The following is a 20,215-nucleotide window of genomic DNA, read 5'->3' as shown; positions in this document are numbered from 1 at the left end:
GAAGTAATTTCCTAAAAGCTACTTGCCTTTGTTGATGTTCTCATAAAATTTGTAGAAATTTTTTTTTGATCAGTTAATATTTTTTTTAAATGTAAGTTTGAATATTACATTAGTTAATAATGTATAATAATTTTGATTATTATACATAAGTGTTTTGTTTTTGGTAATTTGACCTAAAAATAAATATGCCTTTTTAAAAAGAGCTTTATTAAACCCATATTTGTGTTTTGGTGTATTTGAAATCAGGTTTATCTTTCCACAATTGTATTTTATAAATTTTGTTAAAAATAACGTATAAAACTTGAGTACCCTAAAAAATAAGAAGAAAAAAAGTAAGAAAAAAAAATCAAAAAGTCAATTAGGTACTAAATTTATTGTGAAATTTTTTTTTAATTTTAAATTTGGTTTAAAAATCTTAATCAAAACAATTTGAAAATTTCTTGTTAAAAATTATGAAGTAACAAATTATGTAATAAATTTTAAATAAAGTTCAAGTAGAAAAATTATACTAATTTTCAATATCATTAAACAAAAAAACAAGAAAAAAATTTAACAGATGTATGTCAACAGTTTATATTCAACAATTATATGATTCCTGATTGTATATATTATTAAAATATATTGAAATATTATTTCAAATAAGATTAATATGAACACCAAATATATCAGAGGTTTGGGATCCATTTAAAAACAAGTTTTAAAAAAAATAATTTTTAATAAAATAAAATAAAAAACACCATTTGCTTCCTATATCCCCTGCTAAATATCTATGTGGATATATACACAGTTATATTTATAAGTTTTGTTTAAAAATAACTTGTAAAACTTGATTTCCCTAAAAAGTAAGAAAAAAAATATCAAAAAGTTAATTAGATAGATGTATTGTGAAATTAGATAGATGTATTGTGAAGTTAGATAGATGTATTGTGAAATTAGATAGATGTATTGTGAAATTAGATAGATGTATTGTGAAATTAGATAGATGTATTGTGAAATTAGATAGATGTATTGTGAAATTAGATAGATGTATTGTGAAATTTTTTTGAGCAAAAATTAAATTAATCTTTTGCTTTAATCTTTTTACATATTCTGCAGAACTTAGTTAAATCATTTAACAGAATGTGGAATATCACCAAGTTACCACTCAAGATACAAAGACCTGTTCCCAGGTTACTACTCTAATTTTTAAAAATGTTTATAAATTATGGTTTTCAATGGCTTTCATTAGTAAATTTACCAAATTTTTTAATATACTTGAATTAATAATATATTACATCTTATAAATATTTTTAAAAAAATCAGTGATTTGTTTAGTGATATTGCAATATCTCGTTCCCAAACTCCAAAAAATATTTCCACTCTTGCTGAAGAAATCAGTTTACTGCCAGAAGAGGTAACTTAATATCTTATTTAACATTTATTATTATATTATTAATCTCAAAACTCATAGTTTAAAAATAGATTATTTAAAATAGACATAATTATGCTTATATTAAAGGTGGAGCTTTATGGAAAATCAAAAGCCAAAATATCACTTGCAGTGTTAAATCGCTTGAAAGATTCGAAGGATGGAAAATATGTTGTTGTTACAGGGTATTTTTTAATGGTTTGCATTTCAAGTTTTAAATGATATGAAATAATAATTTATTTTATAAAAGCGTATCTTAATATTGATATGATAACGTAATTAAAAAGCAAGGGCTATAAAACATTAATTTTTTCATACAAGTTTATCAAATATTTTTACATAAATTTTTCTTTTATTTTAAAAACTTGTTCTATTTGCAGCAACAAAATCGTTTTCATATTTATAATAAATAAAGCTTAAATAATATAATTTGTATAAATAAACTTTAGTAAGTAAAGTCATTAACTTTTTAATGGCTAACCTCTAAGTGGTTTTTTCTGGAGATACAATAGTTTATTCCATTCATAGTTTTAAATTAGTAATTTTTAGCATTATTACTACTTAGGTTTGTAATGACTTTATATTTTCATTAAATCTAAAGTCAGTTATTTTGAATCGACCATCAGTTTTTCAAAAATTAAAAAATTCGCTGTTGCTTGTGCAACGGTACTGTCGCTTTAATTTTTTTCTTAAAGTTATGGTAAGGATTTCTGATTGGTTGATTTTTTTTCTTTTAATTAAAAAATGCATGCTAAACAAAAACCCTTAATTTATGTATGTGCGCTCCACTGCGCCTATCCCTATATCAGTCGATGTAAATAATAAAAATCAATGTAACTTTTCAGTATACCATAATAATAATAACTTTCAATAAAAAATAGTTAAATAACTTTTTCTTTGTGAAGGACTTGATCCTGGATCACCGTGGAAGATGAACCAATGATTCCACAATGATACCACAATGCTATAAGTACAATGTAGAGTCGCAATTCTTTTTAAATTTGTACAAAACATAAAAAATTAGCACACAAGTTAACATTTTATTTGCTATAGGTTTTATTGGTTATAATTATATATAGGTTCAACATTGGAATGCATGATGGTATGCAATGCATGATGGTATAGTGTTCTGCTGTTCAAACAAGTTTTGATCGAAAACTATTTGAGAAATTATGGAGAGAAAACAAATTTAATTAATATCAAACATGTAATCAGGAAGTCTTTAAAAGTTGCTAGTTTATGTTGACTCCAATATTCCGTTGTATCAGAAAAAATTTAATTTCAAAAATAAAAGTGTGCAGAGTTTTGTGAAATCAAGTGTTTTTGTGTTAAAGTTATTAGTTTAAACAATTTTTTTTTTTAAAGAATAAAAGTAAAACTCGTGCCAACATGATATAAATAATTTTCTTTTCAATTTTATTGTTTAACAAAACATTTTTGATTGGTAATATTTAATTAGTCAAATGATATTTTTAAGTGGTTTCGTGAATGAAGAAATTAATGTTTAAAAAATCCTACACTATTAGTTATAAATGTTTAAATGACAATTAAATAAAATACACTAATGAAATAAATTCAGATATAAGTAAAAAAATAAAGCTTAAGTTTCTTTAGGGTTTTTTTCAACATTTTTCAATTTAAATAAAGAAATGCTGAAATAAGATGATGTTTTGATGAAAGTGTATGTTATGTATAATATTATTCATACATTTGCTACATCATTCAATTGTTGGGTAAAACCTATAAAAAAACCTAAATGATCATCTTGGTTTAAAATTATTTACCCTAAGTTTATTACTTTAGAGTTTATAATCTGAGTTTATGGTCTGCGTGTTGTGTTAACTTTAAAATGCGTGAATGTGTTGACTTTAGGACTTATGTCTGATGAATTGTATAACTGCAGACTAGTTCAGTGACTAGGAATTCAGTTGGAATAAAGTTAAGGATTTTGCCAATGAATGGTACAACTGCAGATTTTGTATGATTAGTTGAATTAGAGACTATAGCAAATATTTCTAACTCAGCGTGCTGTTTGTACGGTTCATGTTAAAATTACGTTATTGTCAAAACTAATTGATAGAATCACTTGGCGTTTTTAGTTCAGTCAACTTAGATCATCACAGTTTGAAAATTATTATTCGTTGTAACTTCCTTAAATTTTTTGAAAATTGTTAACTTTATTTAATAGAAAATGGTTTTTCTTAACAAATGTTTCCTTAACAAATTTATTGCATATTGATATGTGATAAATGTGTACTGGATAATGATGTGTACTGGAACAAGTTCCAAAACAAAAGAAATCTTTTAAATCTTTTTAAGTTTTGTGTAAGATTTAGTTTAGGTTTTCTTCACTTGTGCTACTTTGAAAGGTTTTCTTCACTTGTGCTAGGATACTTTGAAATCAAAAATATCAATTTAATAATAAATTCAAAAAAAAGTAATACTTATATTCAAAAAACTTACTTATATTCAAAATAAGCTCATTATCAGCATCTAAAAATGATAACAGCTTGTTTAGATTAACAACATAGGACTAAAACTATACCCGCCCAAACCTAAACCCTCAGTTGATATATATACACTCCACTGTGAAATCGATGTTTAAAAATGTTTTATTAATTTTATAAACAATTACTTTAAAAAAATGATTGTCTTTTTGATAATTTTTAAAATGCACAAACTTAATGTTACATATGAATTATTAATTTTTTTTAAGAATTACTCCTACTCCATTAGGAGAAGGTAAAAGTACAACAACAATTGGATTAGCTCAAGCCTTGGGATCTACGCTAGAAAAACAAGCATTTGCCTGTGTTCGTCAACCTTCTCAAGGACCAACTTTTGGAATAAAAGGTGGTATAGACTGTTCTCTTTTGTGAAATAACTTTTTTTTTAGTGGGCATGAAAGTGTTTAAGTTAATTTTAAAGTATATAACAATTCATATAATAAATCAAGTATATAACAAATTAGTGTATAACATAAGAATATATAAATCAATACAATAAATTAGAATTATAAAGCATTACCAATAAAAGCAATTAGTTGAAATAACAGTTAAACAAAACCTACGACACACAGTGGTAGTTCTGTTGATCTGTTTTTTGATTTTGATTGAAATGGAGATTATCAGAATGTTATTTTTTAGATGTCTTAGAAATTCAGAAGACAGCTTGTTTATAAATTTTTAATAGAATTTCTAAAAATCAGTATCAGATAAATTAGTCTGGGGTTCTACATCATACCTGGTTTATAGTATTTTAAGTGATAAGTTGTTTTAGTGATTTCTACTGATTTGCTTTAAATTGATATGATACTTAGTTTGAATTGGTATGGCATTTTCCACCTACATGGTATGGTACTTTCCACCTACTTGGTATGATCAAGAATGATCTCTGATCAACAATGATCAAAAATGATCTCTGATTAACAATGTATCAAGTATGATCTCTGATCAACAATGATCAAGAATGATTTCTGATTAATAATTATCAAAAATGATCTCTGATCAACAATGATCGAGAAGGATCTCTGCTCAACAATGATTAAGAATGATCTCAACTCAACAATGATCAAGAATGATCTCTGATCAATAATGTATCAGCTAAACTTATTATCATTAATATTTAAAAGCTTTCTCTTGTATTCTTTCTCTTATACTCAGATAAAATAATTTAATTAGTTACTATGTCAATAAATTAGTTGTGTTTTAAGTTAAAATATTTTCATACATTTTGCCATTTAAAAAAAAAGCAAAAGCAAAATATAAAAATACAGGTATACATTTGAACATACATTAAACTTTTTGCAGACTTTTATTTTAGATTTTATTGCATTAAAACTTTTTTAACGTAAAGTTATTAAAGTTTTTTTATGGAAATATTATTTAAACTTGTTTTTTTTCAAATATGATTACCAACTTTGAAACTTTTATAAAATTTTGCTTCTTTTGAGTACCAGGTTCTTTTGAGTACCAGGTTCTTTTGAGTACCAGGTTGGCATACTTTTGAAAAAAAGCAATAATTAAAATTTTACATTTTCATAATTAAAATTTTACATTTTCATAATTAAAATTTTACATTTTCATAATTAAAATTTTTTTTAATTAGGAGGTGCTGCTGGAGGTGGCTATTCCCAAGTTATACCAATGGAAGAAGTAATTCATTATTTTTTTGCTCCTTAAAAGTCATTTTCTGAAAAAACCAGGCAAAGCTACTGCTGGCTCAATAGTGATATCCTTCAAGACATATTCTTTTTTGCTTAAAAGTTGATATCCTTCACGCTAAGTTTTTTATGTTTAAATATCTTCAATTGTATAAACTAAAAAAAAAAGTTCATATTTAACATTATTTTACTTAACATTATTTCAACTATGCAATATTACTCAGTTAAGTCTTTTTAAACATATTAGTCTGTTTGAAATCATCATGTTCATTTTGTTAATTACAAGGAAGGGTTTTCCTTAGTTTTTTGTTAATTTTTTTGGAAGTTCTACCTATAATTCTTTAATAAAAAAAGAAACTTAGGATACAGTTGAGTCATTGCCTTTAAATTTAGTTTGAAAACCGCAAAATCCTAATAATAACTTTCCATGTGTTAAAAGGTCAAAAGTTTGACCGACCAGCATTACAATATAAATAATTAAGCCTGATTGAAGGATATCACTTTTGAGCATATCCTGGTTTTTTCAGAAAATGACTCTTAATTATTTTACAAATGCTAAAGAAATTAATTTAACAAAGTAACCATAGTAATTTAATTAAGTGTAAGCTAGGTAGTTTTAGTTTTTGTATAAAATCCTATATGAAAATATATATATATATATATATATATATATATATATATATATATATATATATATATATATATATATATATATATATATGTATATATATATATATATATATATGTATATATGTATATATATATGTATATATATATGTATATATATATATAATACTCTACCATCCATAATTATTCAAATGGTCATATTTTTCGATATAAAATATCAAAGTTTTACTATTGGGAGAGAAACTGAAAGCAAAGTCTACCTGAATTATATGTTATCTTTATATTTATAAGGTTTACAAAAAAATTAATATATATAAGTCCCATTAGATTAGTTTATAATTTACTTGCCTTTAAATCACCCTTAGCGACAATAACCGCCATACATATTCTTGGCATTCTATGTAACAATTTATCCAGTTTGTCGAAGTCAATTTTATGCCACTAACTAATAAGTTTTTTCCTTATCTTATGCATCATTAGACTTTAGCTTTTGACATTACTTTTAATTAATCCCATAAAAATACAACAGGAAAAAGATCCTTTGATTGAGGAGGCTAAATCATTTTATTTAATATTTGATTGTTATCGAACTCAGTCAAATAACTTTAATAATTTTATGAAAAATATGTTTTAGATTTAAGCATCAAGTCATTTTCTTCTGAAAAATTAAATGGCTTCCCATTAACCCATCTTTCCGAAGGTGTAGCATGATTTTTTATGTGTACAAGTAAACTAGTTTTGTCATTACTCACTCTATTTTTACAAAGTCCCTGTGGCATTCCAACCAAAACAGCCCCACATCTTAACACTACATCCATCATGTTTCACAGTCAATAATAAACACTATTTTATCATACATTCAACGATTTTTTTTCCAGACAAACAATCTTATCTTGAAACCAAAGATTTAAAACTTCAACACCTTGGTTTACAGTCATTGATGGTCCTTTTTTTATGTAGTTTTGCCCACTTTAACATTTTTATTTTTCTTATGATTTTTATCAAAGCATTTTAATCAAAATACTTTTAAATTATCTAATGTGCAAATCTAAATTATTAAAATTTAAATTATCTAATGTGCAAAAATAATCATTAAAAATAGTTAAATAAAAAATAGCGTTTTTTTAAGAAGTCAATGTCATTCGAATAACTATGAATGGTAGTGTGTGTATATATATATACATATATATATATATATATATATATATATATATATATATATATATATATATATATATATATATATATATATATACACAGTATGGTGCAAAACTGAACCAGAATGTATAATATTTTTATTTTCTTATAAAGAATTTAGCATTTTGAGAATTAATATTGCTGGTAGGAATTATTATTAAAAAAACAATTTTTATTAGTATTTATTGAAGAAAAATATTTACTTACAAAATAATAAATAAAAAACATAGTGAATCAATTTTGCACCACGCGAAAAAAACTGTCAATTTTTGTCAATTTTTAATATTTTGTCCATAATCCTTTCGCTTTTTTAACTGCTGCTAATCTTCTATTTGTGCTCTTTACAAGATTTTCGCAAAGGTTTAATGAAATATTTTCCCACTGTTCTTGAACTCGTTCATATAACACATTAATGGATGATGGAGAGTCAGAATAGTTATTAACGAGCGCTTTTTTTAATTGTGACCACAAATTTTCTATTGGGTTCAAATCAGGACTTTGTGCTGGCCATTCTAGCACTTGAAATTTCTGCGAAGCTAACCAATTCTTAACCATTTTAGCAGTGTGCTTTGGGTCATTGTCCTGTTGAAAGATGACCTCATTTATTGGGTAAGGCATTTTTTCAACAGTTTCCAATAATTCGTGCTGTAAAATATCAAGATACATTTCCTTATTCATGTTTCCAACTATTCTTCGAATTGGTCCCAATCCATAAGCCGTCATACACCCCCATAGTTTAATATTGCCTCCCCCATGTTTTACTGTCTGGATAAAATCTTTTTGGGTTAATGGTTCACCTTCTCTTTTCCAGCTCCATTGGCGGCCATCAGTGGTATACCGATTAATTTTAGTTTCATCTGACCAAATAACTTTCTTCCAATCATCTTCGGTAAAATTTTCATTTTTTTTTACAAAGTTTAATCTTGCTTTGATATTTTTTTTACTAAGTAATGGTTTATTTTTCTTTTCAATTGCTCGAAATTTACTTTTTTTGAGATCTCGCTGCACTGTCCACCTGCTCACATTTTTTCTTATATCACGTTGCAAAAGTTTAGCTGCATGAGATGTCGATTTTGCTTCTCTAGTCTACCGCACTCAACTTCTTTGGTCGACCGCCAACATTTTTTTTTAGAATATGTCCACATTTTTTTCTAATTCGTTGCACAGTACTTTGACTAACTTTTAATTTAGAAGCAGTTTTACAAGTTGTATTTCCTTCTTTAATCATCTTTTTTATTAAATCACTCTTTATCTTTGAAATTCCCATTATATTAAAAAAAGCTATCAAAAACAATAAATTTAAACAATAAAATTTTTGAAAATAGAAAATTATTTTAGATATAAATATAGTCAATTGGTTTGCACACAAAATTATTAAATTAATTTGAGAAAAATAATAAAGATATTGTCTTCACCAAGTATGGTGCAAAACTGAGTCAAAAGATGTTTGTCACTAGATAAAAATACTTGTGCATTGGGGTAAAAGGAGGAGGCGTAAAAAGTCGTAAAAATTAGCACTTTACTACTGTAATAATCCCGACAGCGCTAATATATCGAAAACAAAATAAACCATAGTTTTGTATTTTTTTAAAAACTCTGGTTCAGTTTTGCACCATACTATATATATATATATATATATATATATATATATATATATATATATATATATATATATATATATATATATATATATATATATATATATATATATATATATATATATATATATATATATATATATATATATATATATATATATATATATATATATATATATATATATATATATATATATATATATATATATATATATATATATAATATTATATATATATATATATATATATATATATATATATATATATATATATATATATATATATATATATATATATATATATATATATATATATATATATATATATATATATATATATATAATATATATATATATATATATATATATATATATATATATATATTATATATATATATATATATATATATATATATATATATATATATATATATATATATATATATATATATATATATATATATATATATATATATATATATATATATATATATATATATATATATATATATATATATATATATATATATATATATATATATATATATATATATATATATATATATATATATATATATATATATATATATATATATATATATATATATATTATATATATATATATATATATATATATATATATATATATATATATATATATATATATATATATATATATATATATATATATATATATATATATATATATATATATATATATATATATATATATATATATATATATATATATAAATATAAATAATTTTCTTGAATATCTTATAATTACCCATCTTTTTGCAACATCAAGAATAAAACACTTTCAAAATTGCAATGGCAGTGAATCCTCTTTTTGACATAAAATCCTAAGATGTGTTGACAATAGCTATGCTAGATTTTCGAACACTAAAAAAGCAGAACAATTCCTAATTATTTTGAACAAACAACACCCTGCAATACAATATACTAACAAAGTTAAAAATGAAAATAGAACACTAAGGTTCCTCGATTTAATTATATTAAATAATGCTAAATGTTAAAGGTAAATGTGAGTTTAAAGTTTACAGAAAGGAAGCCATTACAAATATTAAAATTAAACCTCACTAAAATCATGACCCCAAGATTCTAAATGTAATATTTAAAGGTTAGGTTCACAGGGCTTATTCTATATGTAGTAATTTATATTTTTAAGATTAATTTCCTTTTATATATTTAACAAAAATGGGTACAATGTATGTCAACTTACACATATTGCTAACTTAATTTGAAAGAAATGGTCCATAAAAATCAACAAAATTCAATAAGATTCTCTTAACCTCCCTGCTATTGTTACCGTGGATACCATCAGTATCCTCAAAATTAAGGAAAATATTTCGGAAAGCTGGGTATAGAGTAGTCTTCAAATCGAATCCTAATTTAAGAACATTATTAACATCAAAAAACAAAACTAAATTGCCACATAATAGTCAACTCAAAACTTATTTAAGTGAATGCAAATGCTCAAAGAGTGTTTTTTCATTCAATTAAATAAGTCAACATCATCTAAAAAGTTTAAACGAGGGTAAAGATTGTCAATCTGCAATAGATACCCATAATAAGTTTTGCTTGCAAGAATTAAAGTGGGAGAATGTAAAAACAGTTAAAGTTGCAAAAAAAAAGTCTGATCAATAAGTGTGCGAAGCTTTTGAAAAACAGAGGTTCTCCTGAAAAACAGATGTTCTCCTTCAAATGGAGGAATTAATCTAGATTATGGGCAGTTTGTAAAAACTAAATTTTGGACTCCATTTTTTACATTTTTATATAAACAAGAAAGAAGCCATTCAATTGTTGACGTCAGTTAATTTTAAACTGTTTTTAAGGTTAAAAATTTTTTGTTTAATTTTACGGGCTGATGATGCTGGTAACCTTAATCCAGTGAAAATTTCTAGTTATAAATTATTATATGTATTGAGAGAATTTGTAATGTATATATATATATATATATATATATATATATATATATATATATAAATATCTTCTAGACAAAAAAAATAAGACCACGTATGCAAAACTTTTGTTTGTATTTTTACAATTTTTTTCTATTTCATGAAACCCATTATTTGATTTATCAGGTGCATATATATTCATCAAAAAATCTATGTGTTCATTATTATTTCTGATTTACCTAAAAATATTTATTTCAAAAATGAAGTCATCAGCGTTGACCTTTGACTATCTTTTTAAAGGGGGTCATAAAGACCTAAGGTCTTTGATGAAATTAACTGGAATACCTAAGGCAATAGTTGCAAGATATTTAAAGAAAATAAGGGAAAGAATGAGCTTGGAGAGAAAGAAAGGAAGTGGTAGACCAAGAAAACTTAATTTAAAGGACCATCAATGATTGATTCAATTAGCTCATAAAGATGACACATGATCCGCCCGAGATATTCAAATTGAATTAATCAAAAAAGGCAGTCCCAAGGTTGCTCCCAGAACCATTACTTGTTATCTTAACCAAAGTTGGTACTTCAGTTTTGTTCCCGAAAATCAACCCCTATTGAATCCTGTTCAACAAGAAAATAGGGTAAAATGGTGTGAAGAACACCTAAGAACAAGATAGAACCAATAAGTATTAAGTGACAAGAATTGTTTCGAGTTATTTCGAACTCGAGAAGGTTGATGGGCAAAGAAACGACCGAGAATTGGAAAACCAAAGTTCAAACAGAATCTCATGGTTTGGGGGGCAATTAGTTCCAAAGGTAAAACATCATTGCTTATAATCAAAGACACTGTGAATAGTGAAAAATACAAAGAAACTTTCTGAAGCTGAGCCAACTCTAAAAAATCTTTTCCCAAGGAGTTTTACATTTCAACAGGAAGGGGCGATGTGCCACACTTCAAAATCTGTTTCTGAGTGGTTTACAGAACATAAATGGAAAGTTTCTTCTTGGCCCGCTAATTCACCAGATCTAAACCCCATTGAAAATGTGTAGGTTAATGAAAAAACCAGTAGAAAAGAAAAAACCAAAAAATTTAGATGATTTAGAGGTTGCAATTTAAAAAGTTTGGAACGGACTTTCCTTGGATTATTTGAAGTCATTAATTGATAGTATGAACTGTTGTGTTCAAAAATGCATGGAAGTCCAAGGACACATATCTGGATATTGATCAATATATTATTTTAAAAATTAAGCTTTATACTTTATTTTCCATTGAACAATTTGATTGTTCATTTATAATTTTGAAAATAAAACTTAAAAAAGTTAGTCTCATTTTTTTTGTCTGCAAGGTATATATATATATATAAATATATATATATATAATATATATATATATATATATATATATATATATATATATATATATATATATATATATATATATATATATATATATAATATATATATATATATATATATATATATATATATATATATATATATATATATATATATATATATATATATATATATATATATTTATACAGCGGTGGCCAAAAATTAAAGACCATTTTTAACCTTAGTATAATTTTATTTTGGAAAAAGGTATCAAAAAAAGAAAAACATTTTTAGAAAGAATTTTTATTGTATTTTATATTTATTATAAAAGAATTTATAATTTTTTTACAAAATAATGTTAAAAAATTAAAAAACTGACTAGTAAAAATATAAATGGAAAAAAAAATTGGACAAAATTTTAAGACCAGTTTCAAAAATATTTCAAAAAGCAATAAAAAAATAGTTTAGAAACGTGTTGTTCCTCTATTTGTTTTCAAGCACTTTTGTACTCGTTCTGGCATTGAATTCATTAAAGTTTTGATTACTTCATCAGGCACATTTTTCAAATGATGAGAGATAGAAGATTTCAAATCTTCCAAATTGTAAAGTTGTTCTTTACAATTTGGAAGATTTGAAATCTTCTTTCTTTTTGCTTGTGATCAAGCCACGACCATAAATTCTCTATTGGATTCAAGTCTGGACTATTGGCAGGCCATGGAAGCACTTGAATTTTATTAGAATTGAACCAATCGCTAACAACATGCGCTTTATGACACGGCGCATTATCTTGCTGGAAAATAAATCCATCTTGCAACTGCCGTAATTCAATGCTAGGAATAAGTGAGTTTTCCAAAATTTTGATGTACCTTTCTTTGTTGAGTCTACCATCGAATAAATGAAAAACGCCAACTCCACAGGCACTCATACAGGCCCAAATACCTATTGAACCACTACCTTGTTTTGTTCGTTTCAAGATGCATGATTCTATGCTACATTACGCGACCTTTTCTGTTGTCTACGTTCATTTCATCACTAAAGACCACACGCCTCCACTGATCTGTTGACCAATTTTTATTTAGTTTGCACCACTCTTTCCTAGCAAATTTTTGTTTTTTATTTAAGCGTGGTTTTTTTGCAGCAGCACGCCATAAATAATTTAAAATGTGGAGGACCCTTTGCACAGTTCTAGGGCTTGCTTTCAGGCCATTTGATAGTGTCCATTTCGTAGACAAGTCTGTAGATGATGCTTGTCTGTTTTCTTTCATTAATCTCACTAACGAGCGAACATCACGGTCATTTGAAATTTTATTGCGTCCAGTCCTATGACGATCATTAATTGACCGGGTCTCTTTGCATCGTTGAATTATGTTAATAATGCAAGAGTGAGACCTTCCGAGCTTTTCTGCTATTTGTCTGATGCTATAGCCTTCTTCTTTTAATACAAGAGCCGCGTATCTGTCTTTTTCTTCAATCTTTGCACGCATTTTTGCAATATTTTTATATCCTTATTGCAATTCAAAAAATAAATGTTTATTTGATATCGAAACTCAGGTTTCGACATTTTATTTTATAGCCAACGTAATAAGCAATTAAGATAGTTAAAAAAATAATGGATTATTATTTTTAATAAGTGCAAATTAAAGATTTGAAAGTGGTCGTTAAATTTTGTCCAATTTATTTAAAGAAGATTTATAAGTACTCATCAGTTTTTTAATAAGTTAAACGCTATTTAATTAGAATTAGATTAAAAACATTATACCACTTTAATCCGTATGTTTTAATTAACAAGATATTAAAAAAAAAAAATTAATGTTAATTAGAATCTTCTTAATTTTAATTTAAAGATTAAGAAACCAACTAAAAAATGAGTGGTCTTTAATTTTTGGCCACCGCTGTATATATTTATATACGTATTAGGTTGGTCATTAAAACAACTTTTTTTTTTAATGTCTGCTCTCACCCTCAAAATGTCTTCTATATAACAGGGTGTCCACTCTGCTGGAAAAACTAGAAAAAAACTGGAAAATGGCTGTTTTTAAAAAATATGCTGATAAAACTGGAAAATTAATGCTTTAAGCAACATTGATGCTGGAAAAACTAGATTTTTTTTATTTATTGCTGGTTAGTAGCTTAATTTGCATCAAGTTAATGATTTTTTAAGGTTATTTTAAATCTTATTAACAATATTTATTCTTTATAAAGTTTTATATTTTTAATTTAGATTAGTATTGTGTGGAGTTGTAAAAAAAAAGTATAGACTCCGACTCCAACTCCAAATCAAAATTTTTAAAAAATCCTTTGAATTCTTTAAAAAATGTTATGCAATAATTAAAAAAAATTTTTTTTGCCAAAAATTTTCTTTTTAATTATTGCGTATTTTGAATGGACACCCTGTATAATAAAATAATACTAGAATTAAAAAATTTAATTTATTAAATTTTTTAGTTCTAGTATTATTTATTTAAAGTTATTGTCATAAATTCATTGTGTTAAATCATTTTACTGCTTCTGTGGAATTAACAGCATTTAACATCCAACATTTAAAATCCAAGCTCCAAAATAGTATTAATAATGTTTTTAGATTCTAAATTTCTCATATCAACAAAATCTGAAAATCAGTTATTGGAATGATGTATTTGGTTATTTTATTTAGCAACTTTAATCTATTTTTACCTTCAATCCATGGTGCTTCAAAAATATGACCTGCCATGTTTCTGGATTTAATAAATTAAAGCAATTTAAGAGGCTGCTATACTTTTCATCTTGATCATCAAATAGCAAAGCTGTTATTATATGTTTTTCTAAACAATCAAAAAATTTCTTGAAACCACGATTTTTTTTAAATTAATAAAAAAAAATTACGAGGTTTTTTTTTTTATTATTAATTTCAAATGGAATATTTTATTTCATTGTTTCAATATATTAATCTGCTTTTTTTCATATGTACCTTTATTTAGCTTTAAATTATTTCAGTTGAAATAAATTTATTGTTCGTCTTATCAATCTATTGACTCTAACTATTTAAATTTTTTCTTGTAAAACTGTAGAAAATGCAGAAGTTTCTTTTAATACATTTTTAATAAATATTTTATAAAAATAATTTGAATCGTTTGTTATCTCTTTTACTACCACAAACTACTGACAGCACCTTTTGATTTTTTAAAATTTTTACCGCAAGCCACTTGTAGCAGCTTTTAAGTGTGCTTCACAATTTATTGCTTTTTGTACATAAATTTTTATTCTAGACACATAAAGTTTGTTTATTCCTAAAGTTGAACTATTCTCTACATAATCAAGAACAAAAAAAAAGCCAAATTGGGTAATTATAGAAAGTTAAAAAATCTCAAGAAATCCTTGATAAAAAAAACAAAAAAACACTGTAAAATTTAACTTGTATAAGTGTATAAATATTTAGCTAAGTAGTTACAAAAATCAAAATGTTCAGCTTGAGTTATTTAACTTTCTATTGATATATAGTTTGTTATGCTTTCAAAGAGATTTACTATTCAAATTTTAGTTAGTTTTCAATGTTATGTCATCCAAGTTTTATCCAAAAAATGTGTTGTCGCAGCATAAAGATTTTTGTTAAAATGACTGGTAGTGAAAGAGTTAAACCTAAATCTATCAAAAGTTTTCATTTAAAAAATGATGTAGATTTTTTTATTTGAATATATATTTAATATATTGAAGCAAGATTATAGAGAAGACCAGCATGCCGAACTGAGACATTGCACCACTGCTTCTGTCTAATGCATAATAAAACCTTACTGTTGTATAACAGTTAAATAGTCGAAAGTAGAACTAGAGGAATGAATTTTGGTAATTAAAACCTCAAAAAAAATTTAGTTTTTAAAAATTGAAAGTACAATTATTTTCCAGCAGGCTGGGAAATAAGACTAAGTTAATCGTTTGTTAAATAGATCATAGAGTAATGAAGAGAAGTCAAGAGAACATTTTCAAAAACTTTGAAAGGAATCTTGTCTGCACAGTCTTATAAAAAGATTGCATGGACAGCATGCAAACAACAATGGAAGCAGGAGTTAATAGTAGGTAAAACAGTGGATTAACCTGTTTCTTTAAAATGTTAAGAAAAGGGGGATCATTAGATTCAAAAGATGAATTAGTGGAAAAGTTGTTTGCTAATAGATTTGCTTTATCTATGAGAGAGGCGATATGATCAGATTCATATATTAGAGATAAAATGTTAGACTTGTCTTTGTTAATATCATGGGGTATTAACAAAGACAAGAAAACCATCTAGGATAGAGAAAGGTATAGAAAACCATGAGGTAGAATGAGGCTTGACTGACTTGAATTGGCAAGTTTTATTTGTCTCTTGTCAAGTACTTATTGTTATCAAAAATTATCTAAAACATAAGCATTTACACATAAGCAAATCTTTTTTAGTTAGTTTTAAAAAGTAAATAATTTCCTGCTGGAAATTGTTTAGTATCTCTTGTTTTTTTTCAACATAAATCAGATATACTTGTTTTGACTAATTAATTTTTTTTTTTAATTTATTTTATATCTTGTTTTAACGCCTGAAATTTTTGTTATAACATTTTTAAGTTTAATTGAAAAGAGAATGTTTGATGTGTTAATAAAGATTTTTAATATTTCATTGGTTAATCTTGATTTTTTTTGTTTTATTGGTTATTTAGTTTAATTTGCATTTAACTGGTGATATTCACGCCATCACTGCTGCAAACAACTTACTTGGTAAAAATCTTCTGTTTCTTTTTTTCCTTGGTTCAATCACGGCTGATTCTTTTAACACTAAAGCTTTGAATGAATGTTTGAAGCAAAGTTACACAATTATTTTATAAAGGTTTATAAAATTTCTTTAATTTTAGCTGCTGCAATAGATGCAAGAATTCTACATGAGGCAACACAAAAAGATATGGTATATATTTTGTGTTTTTCTTGTTTTAGATTTTTAATGGCTTTTAATTTTCAATTATTTACTTTATTCTTAAATTTACTTATCAATTTCCTCAATAATTTGATTTTTAAGTAGGCAATAAAATGCGCATAAGTGTTACATTGTTGACACCCCATAAATTCTTTATTGAAACCCCTATGAGATCTTACTTTATATGATGTTATGTGAAATTTATATGGAATATATTATTATATTTATATGAAATTGTTGTATTTAAGCTTAATATATTATTAATTAACCAATGATCACATTTAGGCTCTATGGAATCGATTAGTTCCTATTAAAAACGGTGTTCGAACTTTTTCTCCTATTATGTTTAAAAGACTGAAAGTAAGAAAAAACTTTTTGAATTTTTTAATTAAATGGTAAACTTACTATGATAGGTTTTTATAATATATGATGATTTTACTTTTAATAGGCTTTTATGAGATATTTTATATAAATGCATTAATTATTTAGTTTTTATAATATAAAAATGGTTGTGATAACCATTTTTATATTATAATTTTTTTTGTAACTATTTTTTTAATGTTACAAAAAATGGTTATTAATCTCAGAGAATTTTTTGCAATTTTTCAATAATGTTGTTTTTCAATACTTTTGTTGTTTTTAAGTTCAGTAAATATTGTTAAAAAAAAATTGTTTTATGTGGAAATCTGAACTGCTTGAACTAAACTGAGCAATTGAAGCTCACTGAGAAATGTGAAACAGTTATAAAAAAAATGAGATTAAGTTATGTTGCTATATTTTAAAAACTATGGTAAATGTAATTGCAATTTTTTCAAGCTTGTAAAAAATTGCAATTATGTTTACCAAAGTTAAAAAGCAAAAAGATCTACTTCGTAAAATTAGATCTACTTTGTTCAGATGACCAAGCAGAATTTTAATGGACATTTTTTATGAAATAGATTTTATGATTTTGTTATATTGAAAGTTTAAAAAAAATATTTTATACTGGAAATAAAATTTGTATTCTAATTTAATGATAGTTCTGCATATTTGTGTTCTAATTTAATGATAGTTCTGCATGTTTGTATTCTAATTTAACGATAGAAGTTCTTCATATTAGTGATTTTGCTGTTAAGGTTAATGGAAGTTCTGCATATTATGAAGTAAATAGTCAGCAGTCAAATGTCAATGAATGCCTGGAATCAACAAAACTGCTATTTTCACCATCCAAAATCAATTATTGATCATACCACCCGAAATTGTTGTTCATATGAAATCATTAAAATTAAAAGTTAAAATTTTGAAATTTAAATATTTTGAAAGTCATAAAATCTATTTTATGTAGTATTGTATAACATAAAAATCTATTATATCTTTATAGTAACAACAAAAAGTTTCAAATAAAAAATCTTTTAATTATCTCTTAAACTCAATTAATGCTTAAACCACATCTACTTAACACTCCATGTGCTTAATATATTATTAATTGATACTTTTGTAAGTAATGTTTTTTAAACCTGAGTATTTACTACATATAAAAATCAAAAATTTAGCTTATACATAACATATACATTACATACATTCATAGGAAATGAAATGACAAAAAGTTACAAATTTAGGTTATACATAACATGTATACAATTTATACTTTCATAGGAAATGAAATTACTATAAGTTACAAGTTTAGGTTATACATAACATGTATACAATATATACATTCATTGGAATTAAAATTTAAAAAACGTTATGAGTTTAGATTACACATAACATACAATATGTTTCATAGTAAGAGAATGAGAGTGTAGTTTTAAATTCTATATAGTTTAAAAGTCTGTTTTTTGCTTGTTGAACATATAAATCATGTTGAATGATTACTTTTTTGTTTTTCTATCTATGTTTATATATTAACAAGTAATATTTGAATTTACTAATTGTTTAAATGTTTATAAATTTATTCTATTTAAAAAAATTAACACATTATAGTTTATTTATAGAAACTTGGAATTAACAAGACTGATCCTGACAGTTTAAATTCAAATGAAATAAGTAAATTTGTTCGATTGAACTTTGACAAAGATACCATCACTTGGCAAAGAGGCAATTATAATGCTTTATTTATAATTACTCATGTAAATTTACTGAGAAAAAATTTTTTGTATATTTTTGTGGTATTGATTTAGTAACAGTACAGTTTTGTGCAAAAGGACTTATAAAGGAACCTTTGCATACTGCGCACTTGTTTCTTTCTTGATGGGTCTAACCTGTCAAAGTTAGCATTAATGGTATTGAGTAAAAAAAAAAGGGGGGGGGGGAAATAATAAAAAGGGTATAATAAATACATTATGATTTAGTAATGGATACAAATGACAGATTCTTGAGAAAGATAACAATTGGTCAAGCTCAAACTGAAATTGATCATGCGCGGGAGGTATAACAATTTTATAATTTTTTTTTTTTAAATATAAATTTTTTATAAGTATATTAGATATTTAAGAAATTTAAAAATCATAAATATGCATTTTGTTATAAATCTATTTCAAAAAACAAGTTTGTGTTTGATATATAAAAATTATTACTTGTTAAAAATATAAACAGTATAATTTATTTATAATTGGTTTTAATTTTTTTTAAGTGTCAATTTGATATATCTGTGGGAAGTGAAATTATGGCCATACTTGCTCTGGCTACAAGCTTAAAAGATATGAGAGAAAGGTTTATACTTTTTTAATATATATACATATATATATATATATATATATATATATATATATATATATATATATATATATATATATATATATTATATATATATATATATATATATATATATATATATATACATATATATATATATATATATATATATATATGTATACATACATACATATATATATATGTATACATACATACATATATATATATACATACATAAAATGTTCACAATTCTTTCTTTTTATACTTACTACTAATTTCAGCTCCAAGAAATCAGTTTCCCCTAACTACTTATCTTTTGAGTGGTATTCTGCATTTTTCTTTGCGTAAAAATTCTTGTGAAGGCATGGTCCCCTACTTTTATGCG

At 24.6% G+C, this 20,215-nt stretch overlaps 1 protein-coding gene across 2 annotated transcripts in view; it reads left to right on the top strand.

Annotated features, from left to right (window-relative positions):
- The first annotated feature begins 1,019 nt into the window (after positions 1–1,019).
- Positions 1,020–20,215, top strand: part of LOC101237139 (C-1-tetrahydrofolate synthase, cytoplasmic) — a 48,235-nt gene continuing 29,039 nt past the window's right edge. Inside the window, exons 1-11 of one of the 2 annotated variants that reach the window (XM_065800222.1) lie at positions 1,020–1,169; positions 1,315–1,393; positions 1,499–1,593; positions 4,125–4,261; positions 5,516–5,562; positions 16,907–16,964; positions 17,099–17,148; positions 17,443–17,517; positions 19,131–19,233; positions 19,488–19,564; positions 19,769–19,848. In XM_065800222.1, coding sequence (XP_065656294.1) covers positions 1,120–1,169; positions 1,315–1,393; positions 1,499–1,593; positions 4,125–4,261; positions 5,516–5,562; positions 16,907–16,964; positions 17,099–17,148; positions 17,443–17,517; positions 19,131–19,233; positions 19,488–19,564; positions 19,769–19,848 — 851 coding nt within the window. In that variant the 5' untranslated portion in view covers positions 1,020–1,119. Of the gene's footprint in view, positions 1,170–1,314; positions 1,394–1,498; positions 1,594–4,124; positions 4,265–5,515; positions 5,563–16,906; positions 16,965–17,098; positions 17,149–17,442; positions 17,518–19,130; positions 19,234–19,487; positions 19,565–19,768; positions 19,849–20,215 lie in introns of both variants that reach the window. The other variant, XM_065800221.1, reaches the window with a different exon arrangement.

The sequence above is a fragment of the Hydra vulgaris genome, chromosome 06 (genome assembly GCF_038396675.1).
Source record: "Hydra vulgaris chromosome 06, alternate assembly HydraT2T_AEP".
In the NCBI taxonomy this organism is placed as follows: Eukaryota; Metazoa; Cnidaria; class Hydrozoa; order Anthoathecata; family Hydridae; genus Hydra; species Hydra vulgaris.
This window is presented reverse-complemented; position numbering and strand designations above follow the sequence as displayed.